Here is a 19,480-nt window from a genome sequence, read left to right as displayed (position 1 = left end):
CAGCCGCAGGGGAGCGCAGGAATAGACGCATTAAGCTTTTTTCAGTGGGGCTGTACTCACACAGGCGCGTGTAGGCGCAGAACGCAGGATGAGACGGAACATGCTGCATTTTTCCTGTGTTCGAGTACAGCCCCATTGAAAAAAGCTTAATGCGTCTATTCCTGCGCTTTCCTGTGGCTGAATGCAGAAAATCGGAACGCAGGGGAGCGCAGCCTTAAGGGCTAGTCCACACGGGGAGATAGCGACGCGTTTGCGGTCGCCGCGACCGGCGCAGGCGACAGTTTTGTATGGGCGCCTATGTAAAAACGCCTGTGCTAACCACACGAGGCGATGCGCTTTTCAACAGTCGCCTGAAAATGCCTCGCCAGGCTTTTTCAGGCGACTGTTGAAAAGCGCATCGCCTCGTGTGGTTAGCACAGGCGTTTTTACATAGGCGCCCATACAAAACTGTCGCCTGCGCCGGTCGCGGCGACTGTCGCGGCGCTTTGTCGCCGCGACCGCAAACGCGTCGCTATCTCCCCGTGTGGAATAGCCCTAACCTGCTCGTCAGTAAGAGCCCTAATACCACCAAATCATTATTTAATTGATGATAACCACCTAAAAATAAAGAAGACTTCGATGGTGTGTTAACCTTTAAACACAAAAGGTAATATGCGCTCAGAACTACTCACATGGAGTTCGTGAAGTGTCAAATAGTTAGAAACCCGCGATCGATTCAGTGTCGCGGGTTTCTAACTATTTGACACTTCACGAACTCCATGTGAGTAGTTCTGAGCGCATATTACCTTTTGTGTTTAAAGGTTAACACACCATCGAAGTCTTCTTTATTTTTAGGTGGTTACCATTCTGTGACATAGCGCACCTAACTCAGTTTCACGTGCAATTACAAGTGGACAAGTGGGTCCATACTCTTGGTGCAGCTGCCATCCCCTCTCCCCTTTCTTGCTAGCGCAGACTACAACCCCTTGTACATTATTTAAGTGATGGCTGCTCCCATCTTGGTGCTAATGACTGAAAACCCATATGACTGCCTAGTTTACTTACCTGTGATCAGCAAATGATTCCTTATTCTCGGCATTGAGAGTTCCAGCTGTAGCAAACATAATAGTTGTGTCTAGATCTGCAATAATGCCAGAAACAGCACTGCTGGCTGTAATACAAGCCTGCGTCCCCTTGTTGCCTGCCTGCAAAGCTGAAAGTACCAGCGACACCTAGACAAAAGAAATTGCATGAACATTAACAATACCAGAAGAGGAATGGGGGGAATAATTGTTTCTTTTCCTCTTATTGACGTCTGAACCTACGGGTAGACCTAGGATTTTGGGTGGTATTAGTGGATGATTTGTCACTTTAGTGACAATAATAATAATAGCTATAACAATAATGATGATGATGACATTAAAAAATACTGTAGCATTCAAATTCCTATCAGGATTGAGTCTCTTAGTCAATAGTTTGTTTCCTTATGCCTCTTTTAAACAAAAATGCTAATTAGCATGAAACCAAAAATAGGTAGAACTGATTTAGGATTAACTTTTTGTAGGAACTAAACACTGGAGAATGTTGCAAATATGTGCAGTGAATTCCTAAGACAATCAATATCACTCAATAACTGTATGCACACTCATGTCATGTGAAGTTAAAAACCATTACAACACATAAATGTAGTCACACAGATTCCACTTGATGGGCCAAACAAAGCCTTACATGTTTTATTAGCTGGGAGCAATGAAAACCACAGAGCTTCTGAGGAGGACCCATAAGTCTAAATATGGTGTGACAATTGTTTACTATACACTTAGATTGTAAGCTCTGTGGGGTAAGGACTTCCTAACGTGCCTCTTACAATATGGCACTTAATTTCTGCATATTTATACTTATTTCTATACTGTAACATTGTACAGAGCTGTGTACCCTCGTAGTGCTTTATAAATAAAGTTATACATATACGCATGCTATACCTTTTCAGTCACAGCTCGAGCACATTCAATTAGCTCACGTTTGGTGTAACTGTCAGTAGGGCATATCTGCAGAGCTCCAGCCTTCTGTACTAAGAATATGCAGCCATGTCCCAAATCCTGAATTCGTGATTTAATCTGGGACCCAACCTGGAAAAAGATAAAAAGAAAGACAGCAAGTTCACAATTGATAAAATTTACAGTGTTGTAACTAGAAGTTACTGGGCCCCATATAAGATCTTTGTTGGGCCCTACAGATCCCTAAAACTTTTGTAAAGAAGATGATCTGTTTCATGCAATCATTCATCAGAAAACACCTTCACTGATATCTCCTGGGCTTCTGCACTACATGTACACTACAAAAAGAAAGCACTGCACCTACCAAGAACAGAATGTGGACTTACATTCCATCTGCTATTTATTAGATGGCACTTGTGTGAGAAACAAAGGATGCTGAAAGCAGGTACTTTCCAAAGATCTGGTTTCTGGGTGGACTAGACAAACATAACCTAAGGCTATAAAATGGTTATCGGCAACACAAACATAATTTTCCTTTACTTCTCTTCATTGGTGCAATATAGTTACATTTATAGGGCAGTTTTGTAAGCATGCTTATGTCCAATATGCCTTCAAAAATTTTAAATAAAGTGTTGCTCAGTATTTTAGTACAGCAAAATCATACAGCCACGCCTACACTCAAAATGTGCACACTCCTGCAATAGTGGTGTAAACCCCACTATTAGGTAGGTACACGTCATGTGCCGCAGCAAAGGCTTTTTAAGGAGTCGAAAACACACATTATGTATTATGCAGGCAGGAATTATTGTGATGACTCATTCATTAATGTGTCATGGAAACAACACTCCCTTCATCACATATAACTCCTTAAAAACTTTTGTTTCAATATTCTGGTAACCACTGTTTAAAAGGAATAACTTTACAGGGATTTCAAAGGGAACTAATTTTGAGGCCTGTTCAGGAGACACTACAGTAACGAAGACCGCTCATCTTCTTATGTTTTCCTGAGGAAAGCTGGCTAGGGTAATGCTTTAAACATGAGATGAAAAATCTCTAGCAGTTTGTATTAGGCCTTGTATTAGGCCATTGATATAAGTGGTGCACTATGCATAGTTCCCTGTAACTGCTGCCTAATCTAGGACATGTCACGATTACATATAGGGGAGATATGGGTATGCAACCTAAAGAATATGGGTATACCGTATTGAATGCAGAAACAACTTCATATTTAGTCACTTACCTCCTTGGGCTCTGCAGTAGCTGCAGCCATACGACCTTGGACAGCAAGATTTCCATAATCGCTTGTCACCTGCGATGCCAAACTACCAAGCTCTTCTGGGTTGGTTACAGATTTGGTCATCTGAAGGAGCACACCAAGTAAAAAATATAGCAAAGAGCAAAGCATAGGCGAATAGTATTTGAGTATTTTCAAAACTATTAGAAATAGAATACTTTATAGTTCAGTATTGTGTCACTGTCTGTTGTTTTTGGGATGTTTTTTCTGGGGCAGCAGAGGTAAATCCATCCCAGTTACTCTGACCCTACTGTTCCCACTGCCACCAAGGTTTTCTCAGTTAATTCTATTAAAAGGGCAATAAACTCCCCTTGTTCGACATGAGTTCAATGAGCAGAAAAACAGAAATAACACTCCATTACTGCTTTATAAATATATGTAATATATGTGTGTGCATAATATGCCTATAGAGTAGCATTTTTTTTTTTAAATAAAAAAAAAAGTTTGAATGTATTTTTGGCTTAATTTATTTTTCCCTTTAATTCAACACAAATGCACAACAGTTTTGGCTATCTACCCCCCCCCCCCCAGTTATGATCACAAAAAGAATATCACTGAGACCTGCAGTTCCATGGCTTTTCTTACCATTTCCTGGGCAGTCACAGCAATTGCTTTGGAGTATTTAACACCAGTGGTCTGATAGTCGACAAAGGTCCCTGTAGGTTCAGGTGGTGTCCCTTCATCCAACTGTGACAGAGGAGAAAGTCAAATTAATTTTCGGATACACTATAAACAAACAAGCAATCACGTTCCTATACAAGATGTCTCTTACACAGGGAGTCCTCGAGTTACATACAACCGACTTACATACAACTCATATTACAAACAGAGGCTATTACAGTAACATACTATGGTTTGCTTGGCTTTTATTAGCATTTAGCTTTAATAAACCACTTGCCCCAATCCCCTCTGGTGTGTGTCGTCTACTGCAGAGCACAGAAAAGTAAAAATAAATGTGCACAGAAAGGTAAAAATAAATACAATGTTAGGAAAACATCCGTCTTGTTGCATTTAATAAGTCAATGTTTCAACTTACATACAAATTCAACTTAAGAACAAACCTACAGACCCTATCTTGTACGTAACCCAGGGACTGCCTGTACTACCTTACATTTCTGTATTTTGAAGCTAGTGTTTACTGGGAATGTGAACCGAAAATTGCTCATATGGCATTGAAAGAAAGATGAGAGAGAATAAGAGGAGGGATTAGAGAGGAAAAGAACAGAACAGTAAAGAAAGAAGAAAAAATAGAGGCAAAGTAGGATTAAAAAGTGTCTGCTCACACACCCAAAAGCCAAGAACTTGCAATTAACACACAAGATTTTAGAATTTTGCCAAGAGAAAAACACGATTTGGATATACTACACTACCCAACACATAAGACCTTATACAGTTTGAAGGGTAAAGTAGGTAAGACTTATAAAGAAATGTTTTCTGTTTGTGTGCACAGAGCCAAAGTAAATGAGCCCTATTTATTATACAGTAAGGCTCAATATGATAAACTGGGAGGGGGGCATATGAAACTGTTAGAGCTAGCAAATATCACTTCTATTTGTACCGATTTATTGTGTATTGAAAAATGTGCACAAACTTGATCTTTTGCTAAAATAACATTTTGTTATTTAAACAGGGCACAAACACCTTCACCTTTATATTAACTTTTGACAATGATATTGTGAGACAATTAGATATTGGACTTTTTTTTTAATATTTTTTTATCTTTTTTTTTTTAGCAGTTCTCTATTTTAGAATTTCAACATCTATCTGGTTGCTGAGGTCAAATTCACCCTAGCAATTAGGCAGTTGTAAGAATGAGAAACTGGAAGAAGAATAGGAGAGGACCTGAATAAAAAGTAAATTCCTCTGCCTCAAATGGAACCCCTATTTTAAAGCTGAAAAGAGGCAAATAATAATTGAATGACTATGAAGATTTTCATTTTTGTTTTTAGATTTACCTATACTAGATATAATAATTGAATGTTAACTTTTAAACGTGAACTAGCTTATGAGACCTTTGCTTTCAATTCCTAGCTTGAAGTAGATCAACCAGTAATGTCAAAATTTTTTAATATTTTTGTAATTTAAAGTCTGTATTTATGTGCCCATATTAAATTTGAATGGCTGCCCCAGGGCTACATGGCATGTTATTTTTACAAAACAAAAACGGCTAGTTTTCTGGTAATGAAATTGCAGCTTACCCAATGTTGGGTCTAGCACTGTAAGAATAGAAAGAGAATCGCCTGTGCATCAACATTGATGCACAGGTGGTCACAATAAAGAAAAGGGGAAGTTCCCCACCTGCAACATATTTGGTGTTTGTGCGATTCTCTTTCTATTCTTGCAAGTGTTATGACGTGTGCCGACCGTCTTGAGAACTCTGCACCACCTAAGCAGGAATACCTTAGGAAAGGTGAGAGGTGCGGCTATTTGTACATACAGAGGGTCTAGCACTGTCCCATTAAAAGAGGGGTTAATCGACTCCCTCCTCCAATACTACTTACTGACATCGGCAGGGTACAACAGAACAGCGTCAGTCTTGTACATGCTCTGTCCCTTTGTATAGTATGAATCATATTGCCTACGAGTATGATTCCTGCTATGTAACTGAGTGAAGTGGAGGACCTGCTCACTGAACACAGAGGTTTCGCAATGGAAATTTGAAAACAGCAGCACTCAACCGGCTGGCGAGCACTGAATTCATTAAAAAGGAATCTAGCAATTTTTTTCTAACAATCCCCATTATCAACATGCCTATTTTAACAATAGGTACTTGTTAATAAAAGGTAAAAAAAAGTGGACATCCCCTTTAAAATACTTTCTTTTTTTTAGTGTTACTATTCATTTACACTTTTGTCACTTATGAAAATGGTAAGCGTCAAATCAATGTTGTCTTGCATAGCTTGAAGGGCAGGGAAGAACAACGATGAGATTCTCCCTTAGAATAACAGGCTATGTAAGAATGTAGTAAATAAAGCAGCAGCACTCCGGTATTTCTGAAAAATTTGTAAACCTTTACTTAAATGCCATAGGCCTATGGCATTTAAGTAAAGGTTTACAAATTTTTCAGAAATACCGGAGTGCTGCTGCTTTATTTACTACATGTATACTTTGCCCTGGCAGGGGGTACGGCGTGCACCCGGGGCTGCAAAGAGCCTAATCTGCTTTTGAAGCACACCTTATCTACATTTACAGGCTATGTAAGAATGTTATTTATGGCATCAAGCACAGTATTCTGTACACAGATTCAAGCTTTTTCTTTACCTTATTCATGGCTTCAGCAATGGAATCCACCATCCCCCCAACCATGCCAACCTCACTGGCAGCCTCATTTAGGGTAATCATGAGATCATCTACAGCTTCTTTCATCAACTGAGCTGCCTCAGCTATTGCATCATGAGTGTGAACAGCCTGCATGAAACAAGATACCAGGACATCTGGGTTAACATCTACAGAAGCCAACATGCAATCCATAAGACAGCATTAAGAATGAAGAGGCAGCTTATATGGCATGTATTGGGCCTGAAAGGATAGCAGCACTCAGAGTGGATCACAATGAACATCCTTCTAAATACAAAAATACCATAGTAATTTGAATACACATCTGAACTATAATAGCTATAAATTATAAATGTACTGCATAAATGTAAACTTGAGAAACTGGAAGCCATAAGTACCTTAGGATTTCCCCCGCCCTCTTTGGCAGCATATAGCATTTGAAGAGCAGATTCTGCCAGTGTCTTGGTCTGATCTAGTACAGTCATCTGCTGCTGATGGTCCAGGACTTTGGAGACTAATCCAACAGCAGCAAGGACTAGAGGTTCTAAGTAACGGGCAAGCTGGGTTACCTTGATAGAAAAAAAAAAAAAAAAAGTAAAAATAGAAAAAAATAAAAGGGAATTCAGAAGTAATGAGACAAAACTAGAGTGCATACTTCTCTTTTTGTGTTTTTAGAACGGTAAAGTTTTCTATACCTTGTGCCCTAGTTGTGCTGCTTCTCCCCTTGCCGCTGTAGTGATGGGATCAATAAGGTGGCCTATTTCTTGAACAACAGATGTGAGCTGTTCTTGCAGAGCCTGTTGAGAAAGACAGTTGAGATGCACAGTCAAACAGAACTTAATTATTTCATAAAATCTTTCCTGTAAAATAAATTAGAGAGAAATTGTCTTTGGTCATAAGAAGAGATGTCCCTGTTTTTTTCCCTGTAACATACAGTATACAAATATGTACAGTACACAGTGCAAGACACTTAAGAGCTTTATGTACAAAAAAGCCCAAAGTAACTGTAAAAGTTAACTACATAAACTCTTACACACACAGGCTTTTTTATGTGTCTCAGGCACATGCTGAGCGCAAAAATACGCATCCATTGGACTGCTTTTTTTTTTTTTTTAAACCCCACTAATTGTGTTTTTGTCAGTTTCAAAGCAACCCCTCATCATCATTTGCATTACAACCAATATAGCAAAATATATGGCTCCTTATTGTGAGTAAGTGATACCTCCAAAGATATGTCATCCCTCATGGCCAAATCTTGGCTAACACTGGCGAGAGAGGCCTGTTCAATATCACGGATAAATCGATTGATGCTGTCAATGGACTGGTCACATTCTCTTTGTCCTGGAGCCTTGTCCCTGCAAAAATAACCAAAAATGTTTGCTTTCTTCAAGAGTAAGGTGGTGGACTCAGTTATAAAACTTTGGATGAGGGCTGAAAAAAATGGTGTAACGTATGGTATCCAAAAACCCAGAACAAACGCTAAGGTCCCAATTATGGCTCACGCTTCTGCCTATAATACCCGCCTTTCACTTCGGGAGGAGCCCTTCACTACTGGGATGCCACTAGGTCTTAAAGTGAGAGGAGCAAAGGGAGAGTTCTGGGCAGATAAGGGAACAATAATGTGTACAGGATGACTGGGAAAAGGATGCGTTAGTTGAGGGTAGGGTTGCCACCTTTTTCTGGAAAAAAATTTTTTTTATCTTTTTTCCCTATTAATAACATTGGGATCAGCCATCATTTTTACCGGCCAGGCCAGTAAAGTACCATCCAGGTGGCAGCCCTAGTTGAGGGTCAGGCCGAGGTCGATACCAATCAGGTAGAGCAGTACAGAAACAGAAGTCAGGGACATAGTCAAGGTCACAGGCTCGCAGTCTTAACCTACAGTAACGCAGTACAGAATCAGGATCCAAAACAATGGTCAGGAACAGACAAAGGTCAGTACAGGCAACAAACTATCAGAGGTCGGGGACAGGCAAGGGTCAAAGAACAGATAATCAGAAGCGGAGAGCGTCAGAAAAAGAGGCTGCACGCAGCAGAGAAAGTATTATAACATAATAATAATAATATAACATTTCTTTCAATAAAAGACAGCAGTATTTCCAATGACTCCAATAAAAAAATCTTAGCCAGATCTATACTTGAACAGTCACTATAACTTTTTAATATATTTGTTGACTATACTAGCTAATTGCTTATCTGGTTTTATGTTTTCATCTGTAAATAGACTTGTATAACCTCAGCCCTTTCAGCGTATGAGAGATGAACTGGACAATTCAGCTCAGTTGGCACACATGACTTGAGATTTGTCAGGAAGCTTTAACTAAAACATCATTAACATGCAACTTACCATAAAGCTGTCTGCAATAACCACTTACCTAATAGAAGTAATAAGGCTCTTTATTGAATCTGAGACTATGCGCGAGTGACCAGCTAGACTGGACCATGTGGGGGGATCTTTAGGATTAATAGCCAGGGATCGGGCTGTCTTGATGAGGGAAGATGAGCTTTCAAGCATTGTGACTGCAGAAACTAAAATAGGTTCTTGAGCACGAGCACCCTGTATTAAATCAATGAAAAAAATCATTGTTTTGTTTGCATAAGTTAATAAAGGGCTGACATTTAAGAAAGCATTTAACAACAACACAACAGAAGGATCTGGGGCTCTCTATTTGATGTATACAAAGGTAACCTACTGGTTTAACTAATTTTGTCATTCATCTCATCTCATGATGAGTGGTTTATATTCTGTACTGAGAACATGATTGGGTGGATTGCTGTTGTAGAGAGAGTAGACATACTGTTGGAGATATTTACATGTAATAATATACAGTGGGAGAACCACTTTGAGTTACAAGGACATTGATCTGTTTTTTTCTACATGACACAATAATGGCTAATTGTTAAAGTTGTGTTTGTATGTTATCAGTGTCATCTCTCCCCTATAGTAGAGTACATGCAATACATTAGAACAATAAGAATATAATAACTACAAAAGATACAGACATAACAGGAATTTAAAAAACAATGGTTGACAGTTTTTGTGAGAAAGAGTTGTGTGAAACAGTAGGTGTGGAATATCGAATAGTAATAATTCTACTGGACCTACTGAATAATCATAAAAACGAGTGGTGTAATATTTTCAAGATTACTCAATAACTCATAATAAATCAGTCTAAAATCAGTCTAAAGTGTTTTAGACTGATCACTAACTGATATAATATATTATTACTAGGTAGCATAGGTCAAAGCTTAATATTCGTAGTGAGTGTGCATTTTTTTAAGCCCAAAGCATTATGGACAGATAAAGACATCTAGTTCTTACAGGGACGACAGTCATATTACATGACTAAGTTTTAAGGAGTAACAAAGGTCATATATAAGTCATTTGGTGGAAGTGCTATGGTTGTTAACATAAGTGGCTTCTCACCTCACTGCTGATCTGTGCTGGTATACTTGCAAATTCCGGGTTTGAGGCAAAAGCAGTTAAATTTTCCACTGCTGAAATAAGGGGGGATGTTGCAATGCTGCATTTATTCCGATTCTCATCAGAAAAGTCTCCATCTAGTGTCTGTGAGGAGCGAATTCAGACCAGGTTTTAGTAACCCAATTCCCACTGTGTTAGTTTAGCTCCCATTATAAACCCACAATAGACAATTAGCACATAAATATATTTTCATATAGAGTTCTACATAAATAGGTTTCTTACCTTAATTGTTTTCACTAAGTTTGCTGTGCTGTTTGCCACCTCTTTGGCTGACTGAACAAAATGCCTTTTAGCCACAGGATTGGCAGTTTTGGAGGAAGCAATTCGGCAGGCATTGCACAATGCTGAGGTGTGTTTGGCTACTATAGTAGCAGCTGAGAGTACCTAGAGAAGATGATCAAAGTAAGAATGGAAACAAGGTTTTATTTACTCAATTGTCGCAATTGATCATTTTTTTTTGTTAGGCACAACATGCTGGTAGTCTGAAATCTATTCATTAGGCAGTATAAAAGTATCAAAAGGAAAGAAGGGCAAAAGCGCATATTTAATAAAGCTTAGATTGATATAAGTACTAAGTGAATGGAATTCCAGCCATTAGCATGCTTACTTGTACTTACCCTACTTAAATAAGCTCTATACATTTTATATAAGAAGAGTACTTCTTATTTCTCAGCTTCAAAATCAGTTTATGTTATAAAAATCATAAACAATAAGTCTCTAAATTACATTTGGTGTTAAAATTGTGTTGAAAACCAGTGCTAGTTTTAAAAAATAATTAAAGCAAGTAGTACTAGTAAGTAGGACTTAAAATGCAAAAATTGATCTGCATGCTGGAATAATGTAAACAAGGTAATAGCACCAAAATATGCACTAAGTGACTATAAAGATTTTCATTCATCCAGGTCATGGTATATCTAGTATAGGTAAATCTAAAAACAACTGGACTTGCTGAGTAATCATTAAAGAAGTTTCACTACTCATCCGAGCAGCTTCTTCAGTTCAGTTGACTGGTGTGGGAAGTCCTTGGAATATAAAAACTTCCACTAATCCAATCACAATGGCACATTGTAACTATTTAGAGAGATGACAGTTGAAACGAACACAGGTGAATGCTGTGAGTTTCAACTTCTCTCTGAAGAGTAAAGGTGGATTTACAAGGAGAGACCCGCTCGTTTGTCGATGTCGCCAAACGAGCAGATCTCTCCCGGATATGCCCACCTTGAGGTGGGCAATATCGGGCTGATCCGATCGTGGGCCCTAGGGTCGGATCCTAACTAATAGTAATGGGTGGTCGGATCGCGGAACCGCATCAACGAATAGATGCGGCCGCGATCCAACGGGATTTTTCGTCCCATCTGATCGAGATCTGGCCGACTTTCAGCCAGATCTCGATCGGGGAAGCCCGTAAGGGGGCCCCATACACGGGCCAATAAGCTGCCGACACGGTCTGTCGGCAGCTTTTACCGGCCCGTGTATGGCCACGATAACAATGTGCCATTGCGATTGGATTAGTGGAAGAGTTTATATGCCGAGAACTTCCCACACCAGTCAGTTGAACTGAAGAAGCTGCTCGGATGAGTAGTGAAATGTCTTCAATGGTTACTCAGCAAGTCCAGTTGCTCTATAATTACTTCTACTAGATATGCACTTTGTGTTCTAGTCATTAAAGTCATTAACTTTTTAGTAACTAATACACACAATAAAACTAATGGTAGCTACAAACAGTTTTTCCATCTCTCAATGTTATATGTAAAATTGTATCTGGTTGCTGGGGATCATGGCAATGATAAGTGATGCTGGATTTTCATTCACATAATATTTTTTACGTTTATTTTTAAGTTCCTACAGTCCTACTCATTTAGCAGTCTATCGTTCAAACAATTGCATGTCTGCTAGAATCATTTACTGGAGATACGAATAAAGTTTGAAATTCAGACTAGAGAGTTGCAGAACAAGAGCGCTACTAATATCATATTTAAAACGATGATGCAGAATAAATTAAATTTATACTACTAAACGTAATGAACAGTCTCTTTAACATGTTTTGGCCATGACGCTTAGTCTCCTGAAGAATATTAGTATACCATGTTTCCTGGGTTAGGTTTTATAGGTTTTATTTACTGACCTGTGATGGGCTGCTTGCAGGATCCACCAGATTTTGGCAAGCCATCTGAATTGCTTGATTAGCTCTTGCAAACTGTATGGGGTCCACCAGTCCTTGCTGGCCAGCCTGGCTGTTAGGATCCGAAATACCAACCAGATAGGCTGCCTGGAGAGAAATAAAAGACGTCTGTCTCTGTTGTAGGAAATGCAATAGTCAACTTTAGCACAAAGCACCTCAAAAATTTTGGCACCTAAAACCTGGCAAACCTAATTTTTGTCAAAAACCTGCTTGTGACTTTTTATTTTTTATCTGTAAATTTTAAAAACCCTTCAGAAGCAAGCCAAGATAACTGATAGGATTTGTCATTGCAGATATGCAATATGCTGGCCATTGCTCTTTTGTGGACTATCTTATTCCTGGACCCTTGTTTTTAGCATTCCCTGACCTTTTGCCTGTTTGACCCAATCTGGCCACACAAACAGTTGAATTAATGATGGTACATATGAAGCTGCAATTTGAAGTTCCTTTATAGATAATAGGTTAATTACCCCCCCCCCCCCCCAATGCTATGCAGGCTAAAAACAATGCATGGAAGCTGATGGCACTGTAAAAAAGTAAATAATCAGTCTTCAGGAAAAAGCTAAACAGAAGCCAGCACTAGGGTCAAGATCTTTAAAGCTGGCCATAGATGCAAAGATCCGATTGTTCAAATCCTCGAATGATCGGACTTCCCCATCTCCCGACCTGCCACTAACCATTCAGATCAAATAAAGTAGTTAAATAACAGATCAGCCGATGTTCTGCCCCTGACAGCAATCGTACGATAGACAAAGCTAGTGACAGTCGCCCACTGAAAATCGAACGAACGGCAATACATGCAGAGATATATCATTGGCAGCCGACAGAAATCTTTTAACCCGTCCAATCGACCAATCTCCGTGGATGAAAAATGTCGGGACTCTCCACCCACGGTCCGAAAATCTTATGAATCCTCAATTCGTACCATCGGATCTTTGCGTCTATGCCCAGCTTAATACAGCACATTGGCACACACTGTAAATTTGTCAGACATGATGTCTGCTTTTCTTATTAGTTTGCTTAACAGTCCATTTAGTCTGACATCACTCCTGATAAACCATGAAAGCTGAAGCATGTCTCCATCGATAAGCATCCCAGTGACAGCAGGAGGGGCTCTGCTGACTTCCAGAAACTTCTACATTTGGCACCACTAAATATTAGGTATTAAGGAACACAATACCCCTTTGTTCAACATGAGTTCAATGAATAGGGCTTGTGTTAAAAATACTATTTGCCTATTGCCTAATTGACTATTGACGGATTGACAAAAAAAATGATCAATAGATGCCTTATACCAGATAAAAAAATAAAGTATGGATTTATTACAACTAAATAGTAGGCAGAATATATGGTCAACACATGGTCTCTTCTTTGAACTCCTTTTAAATATGGGTCTTATACCCTTTAAATAGCACTAAACTAGTACACCACAAGCTAAACCTGCTTTAACACAAGACTTGTGATTGGTATATGATGTTAGTATGCATTAAAAATCCTGCTAGTTTAAGGTTAGAAAACCAATTCAGGGATAATAGATTTAAAGGTGGCCATAGACGCAAAGATCCACTCGTTTGGCAACATCGGCAAACGAGCGGATCTTTCCCCGATATGGCATTAACGAACATGGCTATATCGATTACGATGCGCATTGGGCTCCGGCCGGATGAAAGATGTCGGCACTCTCCACACACAATCCAAAAACCTTACGCTGTCAGAAAGTCTGCAATTTTAGAGTTCTGTAGAGTACTGTTTAAAAACCTATTTGAGTTTGTAAGAAAATAAATACAAAGTATACCTCTTTTATAATGAGCTAATTAAAATGCTTGATAAGGGGCCCTGTATGTAGCTTAAAACACGTTGCAACGAATAATTGAAATGTTCAGTCATTTTACTCATTGTATGCTCCTCTTTATGTTTGGATGTATTGGCTGTAGAGGAGCCAGACACAGAGTTGCAGAATGGCATATTTATGAACCTGAATGGTGCATATCTCCAGGTTTATTAACATTAACTAGGAGATGGCTCAGAATTTTGTGTTTTCTTGCACTAAAGAAATATTGATCTTTTCATCTGCAAACTTCTGGTCTCACTTTCTTGTTCTTCCAGGTCACTGTTTGAGTAAGAGTAGTCAGTAAAACAGATTACCAGTCCACAAATAAACCCAATGTATAATGACCTGATTCTCAAAGCCTACAAAGGCTGGAGCTTGTCCAACAAGCTTTGTTTCTGGACTAAGTTCTACAATAATGTGAACAACAGACTGGTTTCCTGTAGTTTTACCTGCACAGCAGCCTCAGTCAAACCACAAAGAGCTTTGGAAGCTACGCTCACACACTCTCCGAAGGCAGGCAAGTCACCTGTTTTGGCATTCTGAGAAATTCCGGCCATGGATTCACCTAGGACCTGTCACAAAATAACAGATAACGGTGCTCAAACTTTATAAGCATTACTTGGAACCTATAACTAGGTTTCAGCTACCCAAAGTTACCTTAGAATTCTCCATCACACTCTCAATACAATCAAAGTAGGACAGGTCACTGGCTGGTTCATTGGGATTCTCCAGCATGCCTTTAACAGTCTGAAACATCACAACTTAATATTATTTAATACAACCACACAAACTAAACAATCGTTATTACAACATAGTCACTCTCAGAAACACTTTTTCACAAGTTTAAACAGAGCAGTGTCATTATTTCATGTACAGCTGGGACCACACAGAGATGACAATCACAGGTGTTGGCTACATCAGTGCTGTGAATGCTAATGGGGGTGGGATGGGGAATTCCTGCAATTTTATTGCTAACACCATGGAAAGCCTCACAAATAGTGGATGCACCAATACTGCAGTGCAGTAAATCATGAGATAGGTAGGTCTGTCTAGGGTTTTGGGTGATATCTGCACATCATTTCTCTTGACAGGGCAACATGCATTTGACTCTGTAATATGTCATGAAAAGTTGCAGCACTCAAGAAGAAAAAAATGCAACCCATGCCTACAGCACAGACTTATATATTATATAAACATTTTAATAAAGTATGTGCCGAATCTGGGTTTTCGATACCAAATATCAAATCTTTAGTGTTCGGACAAACTAAATCCAAATATTAAGGTTGTGTGACTTTAAAACACTATATAGCTGAAAACAAATTTAACAATAAAAAAAGAAAACGTCTGTCCAGAAGAGTGCAGTGATAGGAACAGCCAAGATACTGTGCAGAACACGCAAACTCCTACACATCTTGCAGAGGCCCCTGAGTTGAGAACAGGGTTGGATTTGGCCAGGAGGGCAACGAGAAAAAACCCTGGCCCACATGGACCCCACCATGACCTCCCCCCAATTGTGGGCACAAGGATGCCACGTCGGCATGTGGATGACATCATGACTGGGGCAGCAGGTGTGTGGGGGCACCTTAAGTGACCACTCTGGTGGGTCCCAATCTGGTACTGAAGAAGACAAATTCCACCCATGCCTACAATACAGACTGTAGACCCATCTGCCCAATGCTATCATGGAAAATAACATTATGCATTTACAGTGCATATTAACTAGTATATTATTATTATTATTATTATTATAACAGACCTCTAGCTCACGCAGAGCATTATCACATTCCTTCTGTCCTGGGGCCTGCTGTGTACAGAGGGTGATGAGCTGGTTTATACTTTCAGTTACGGCTCTAGTAAAGAGATGATAAATAACACATATGAAGTTTTACACTTTGAATAATTAATTAAGCCATATTGTACAAAAAGAATGCTATCACTTAATTCTAGATGGGCTAATTTAGAAACACTGGGAATTAACGATGACTATTAATCTTATGTTTCATTGTGCTACCTGCAGTTGGCTAAAAAAAAACAAAAAAACTGGTTGGTTAATATGGGTTGTTGTCAAGTGCAGATTTGCCCAGTGTTGATAAATGAGCATTATAATCTCAGTGCACTCATTTGAAAAGAGCAAATACAGGAGAAAATAATAATGTACAACCAATATGACTGCAATTGGTTTGCTTTGGATGAGATGTGCAATATGTTGGCACTTTATGAGTATACACTTTATGAGCATATGCATAATATGCATAAAATCTGTATTATCTTTGTATGTTTAGAGAAAGAGAGGTGCATGTTATAAGAAGTATCTAAGAAGTGTGAGTAATAGAGGATGATGCATGTGGTGAATAGGAATAGGCTAGATGTAAAAAGAAAGTGTAAATGAGAAAAAAAACACAGGTTCTGAGGAGAAAAGTGTGGGCTAGAATGTAGTAAGAAGGATAAATATTAGAGCCAAAAATGAAAATGGGGAGAAAAGTATTTTGTAAAGAGAGATCAGTGCAGGATTTGAGGAGAAAAATGTGAAGTGAGAGAAAAGTGTATGTTGTGAGAAGGAGAAAAGTGAGAGAGAAAGAGAAAGGTGTTGAGAATCGGAAGCGTGAGACAAAGATGTATGTGGCAAGAAGGACAAAAGTATGAAAGATGCTGGTGGTTAGAAGAAGCACTCATTAGAACATTCTTCCAGTTAGGTATTTGGGAGTTTTGCAGGGTTTTTCATGCTGAGACATGTGTTGTAACTTGTTAATAAGTTTTCAATAAGGCTACCACATCTGAATAGGCTATAGTTTATTCTTACTCCTAACAATACTATTAATAATGAAGAGTAGAACAAAAATAATGAAGACGCAATGCCAATGCGGGTGGTGTACTTAAGTACCTCCAAGGCTTTATGTGCGGAATATAACCAAACGTTTCAGGAGCCTCGCGCTCCCTTCCTCAGTGGATAAGTGCACAAAAGTTTGGTTATATTCCGCACAGTAAAGCCTTGGAGGGACTTTAGGTACACCACCCGCATTGGCATCGCGTCTTCATTATTTTTGTTCTACTATTGAATGCATCCTGTTGAGTCACGTGATCAGGAGACACGCAGAGCCTGCAGCACACAAGTTATACAAGTATCGTGAATGTATTGGCACTATTTATTTACTATTAATAATGAAGACACATAAGAATTTCTGAACATAAATACATATTACAGTATGAGTAACTGCACATTTATCAAAAATAATTTTAGGGGGGGGGGAAGTTTCTATATAAAGCACAAACAATTTATAAATGAAGATGCAAAAGAGATTTCAGTGTTGCTCTTACCTTGCTGCAGCTGCCAAAAGGTTTTTGGCACTGGGAGCTCCTGAATCCACTGACAAAGACTTAGCAGCCAGGAGAAGTTTGCTAGAAGCCATGGAGATGGTCTTCAGACTGCCTATCACCTGCATTTGGTCATCTTTTTTCTGAAAGAGGCCAACAAATATCTAAGAATGTTTGCTGGGTATAAGAAATAAGAAATGCCTGGATTTCAGGAAGGCCTTTTCTTGGCAAATGGTCGATTGGACGCAGCAGTATAATAGAAGCTTATGTTAAACTGGTATCATATTTTCTCGCATAAGTACACTATACCTGACATTGAAGCAGGACATGCATAATTAACACTCTGGGACTGCCAATGTGACACACACACACGGCTTGTGTCAAAATAACATTCATACAGTATGTCTCGGCTGCATAGAAGAGAAATGTCAGAATAAATAAAAACATATAAATTACCCTTTAAAATGCAAAATGGCTATTGTCAGCATTTATACTGAAGCACATGAGAAGGGATAGAAGGGCCACTACATACAATACAGAAGCATATTAAAGGAGAAGGCCTACCTGTCCCGGGCAAATGCCCATGTGTCTGCCCACCCCTCTGCGCAGTTCCTGTCCACGGAGTTCTCAGGCTCCATCTTCTCCCAAAGCTGAAAGTCAAGAAGTTTTTTTTTTCTTCATGACTTTCGGTGCATGCGCAGTAGATCCGTACCGGTAAATGCTCCTACTGCGCATGCATCAGAAGATGCCGATTAATCCAGTAAGAAGACCGCTCGGGAGAAGATGGCGCCTGTGAACTCCGTGGACAAGACCTGCGCAGAGAGGTGTGTAACAAGTTAGGGGCATTTGCCCGGGGGGAAATGTAGGCCAGGGGGTTGGAGGGAGGGGGGGCAACACAGGGGAGGGGGGAGGGATTTTTGCGCCATGGGGGTTTCCTTCTCCTTTTAGGGAGAGGTGCTTCTGTTAGTGGTCTGGAGTTCTCCTTGGCGAGTACCATGGAGCAATCCTCCTTCCATTTCATGTTATTCAATGCCTGGGGCAGACGCATGAGCAGTAAGTGAAAAGCTGGCTTTTTCATTAAGGTTTGGCTTGTCACTCTCCTTAACATGCACACTCACAGAAAAATGCAGAAAGCTCTGTGGTGCTCACTAAGAAGAACACCGGGCCACTGTAGTTTTCTGCTAACAGGAGCACTGGCCAAGGGTATCAGGTAAGTGACTACAATCACTGGAGGGTGCCTAATATTTTTTTTTTAAATTTTTAGGCAAAGGAGTTACAACTATATAAGGAAAGAACACATATTGATAGAATTTTTTTTTAGCACTAACAAGAGATATAAGCAATGGAATTTCATAAATATAACCTGTGTCTGCCCAGCCATTTCAATGCCAGCATCAAGGAATTCATCAAAATCTTGACTAAATTTCCCAGATGCAGCAGCCAATTCTCCACTCTGGCCCCGTGAAGCATGGACCACTTCTCCTGCTGACTGATTGAGATCTTCAGCTGCCTGGTTCAATTCACTTTGGGCTTCTTGGAATGACTTTGAGCTTGGAGGAAGCTGAGAGAGGAAAGAAATATGCCATGCTCACTATACAAAATATTCTAATTTAAAGAGAGTTGGGGAGCAACACAAGCATTAAAAAATTTCTGGGATGCTAAATATGTGCTGTGATTGGCTATTTGGTAGTCCCTGCCAGTTGAACGGCCAGCCTACTTTATTTGGCAGTACATCTGTTTTTTATGCAACCAAAACTTGCCACCAAGCCTGGAATTCAAAAACAAACATCTACTTGAGGCCACTGAGAGCAACATCCAAGGGGTTAAAGAGCAACATGTTGCTCACGAGCCTTGGGGATCATTGCTTTAATGTAACAAAGCTTTTCTGCAGCATCCATAAATAGTTAATAGCTTGACCATTTACAGTTAAACTATAATAATAGAAGTGTGTTTTAAAGGTGACTAAAGCTCAAAATCCTTATTATAGCTTTTATTTCCATACACGCCATTTCATTGGGAACACTGCACATTCTATTTCAAATCAAAACAAAGAAAAATGAATCAAATTTGTGTTATTCCTTTACAGAAAGTGAAGAAAGGGGAATATAAGGGTGTCCTAAAAAAT

The 19,480-nt window shown here is 39.4% G+C and overlaps 1 protein-coding gene across 4 annotated transcripts in view; it reads right to left on the bottom strand.

Annotated features, from left to right (window-relative positions):
• The window catches only part of LOC108712994 (talin-2), a 116,151-nt gene that overhangs the window by 11,429 nt on the left and 85,242 nt on the right, over positions 1 to 19,480 (bottom strand). For all 4 annotated transcript variants that reach the window (XM_041588376.1, XM_018255611.1, XM_041588377.1 and 1 more), the window contains 17 exons: positions 18,719 to 18,916; positions 17,359 to 17,498; positions 15,800 to 15,893; positions 14,701 to 14,790; positions 14,493 to 14,615; positions 12,156 to 12,299; positions 10,253 to 10,414; positions 9,974 to 10,114; positions 8,922 to 9,103; positions 7,769 to 7,901; positions 7,242 to 7,343; positions 6,945 to 7,115; positions 6,532 to 6,678; positions 3,856 to 3,957; positions 3,217 to 3,336; positions 1,962 to 2,108; positions 1,045 to 1,211 (listed from right to left, as the gene is read on the bottom strand). In XM_041588376.1, the coding sequence (XP_041444310.1) occupies positions 1,045 to 1,211; positions 1,962 to 2,108; positions 3,217 to 3,336; positions 3,856 to 3,957; positions 6,532 to 6,678; positions 6,945 to 7,115; positions 7,242 to 7,343; positions 7,769 to 7,901; positions 8,922 to 9,103; positions 9,974 to 10,114; positions 10,253 to 10,414; positions 12,156 to 12,299; positions 14,493 to 14,615; positions 14,701 to 14,790; positions 15,800 to 15,893; positions 17,359 to 17,498; positions 18,719 to 18,916 (2,363 nt within the window). The remainder of the gene's footprint in view (positions 1 to 1,044; positions 1,212 to 1,961; positions 2,109 to 3,216; positions 3,337 to 3,855; positions 3,958 to 6,531; positions 6,679 to 6,944; positions 7,116 to 7,241; positions 7,344 to 7,768; positions 7,902 to 8,921; positions 9,104 to 9,973; positions 10,115 to 10,252; positions 10,415 to 12,155; positions 12,300 to 14,492; positions 14,616 to 14,700; positions 14,791 to 15,799; positions 15,894 to 17,358; positions 17,499 to 18,718; positions 18,917 to 19,480) is intronic.

This window comes from Xenopus laevis, chromosome 3S, assembly GCF_017654675.1.
Source record: "Xenopus laevis strain J_2021 chromosome 3S, Xenopus_laevis_v10.1, whole genome shotgun sequence".
NCBI classification, from domain to species: Eukaryota; Metazoa; Chordata; class Amphibia; order Anura; family Pipidae; genus Xenopus; species Xenopus laevis.
Note: the sequence above shows the minus strand (reverse complement) of the source record. Positions and strands in the feature narration are given on the sequence as shown.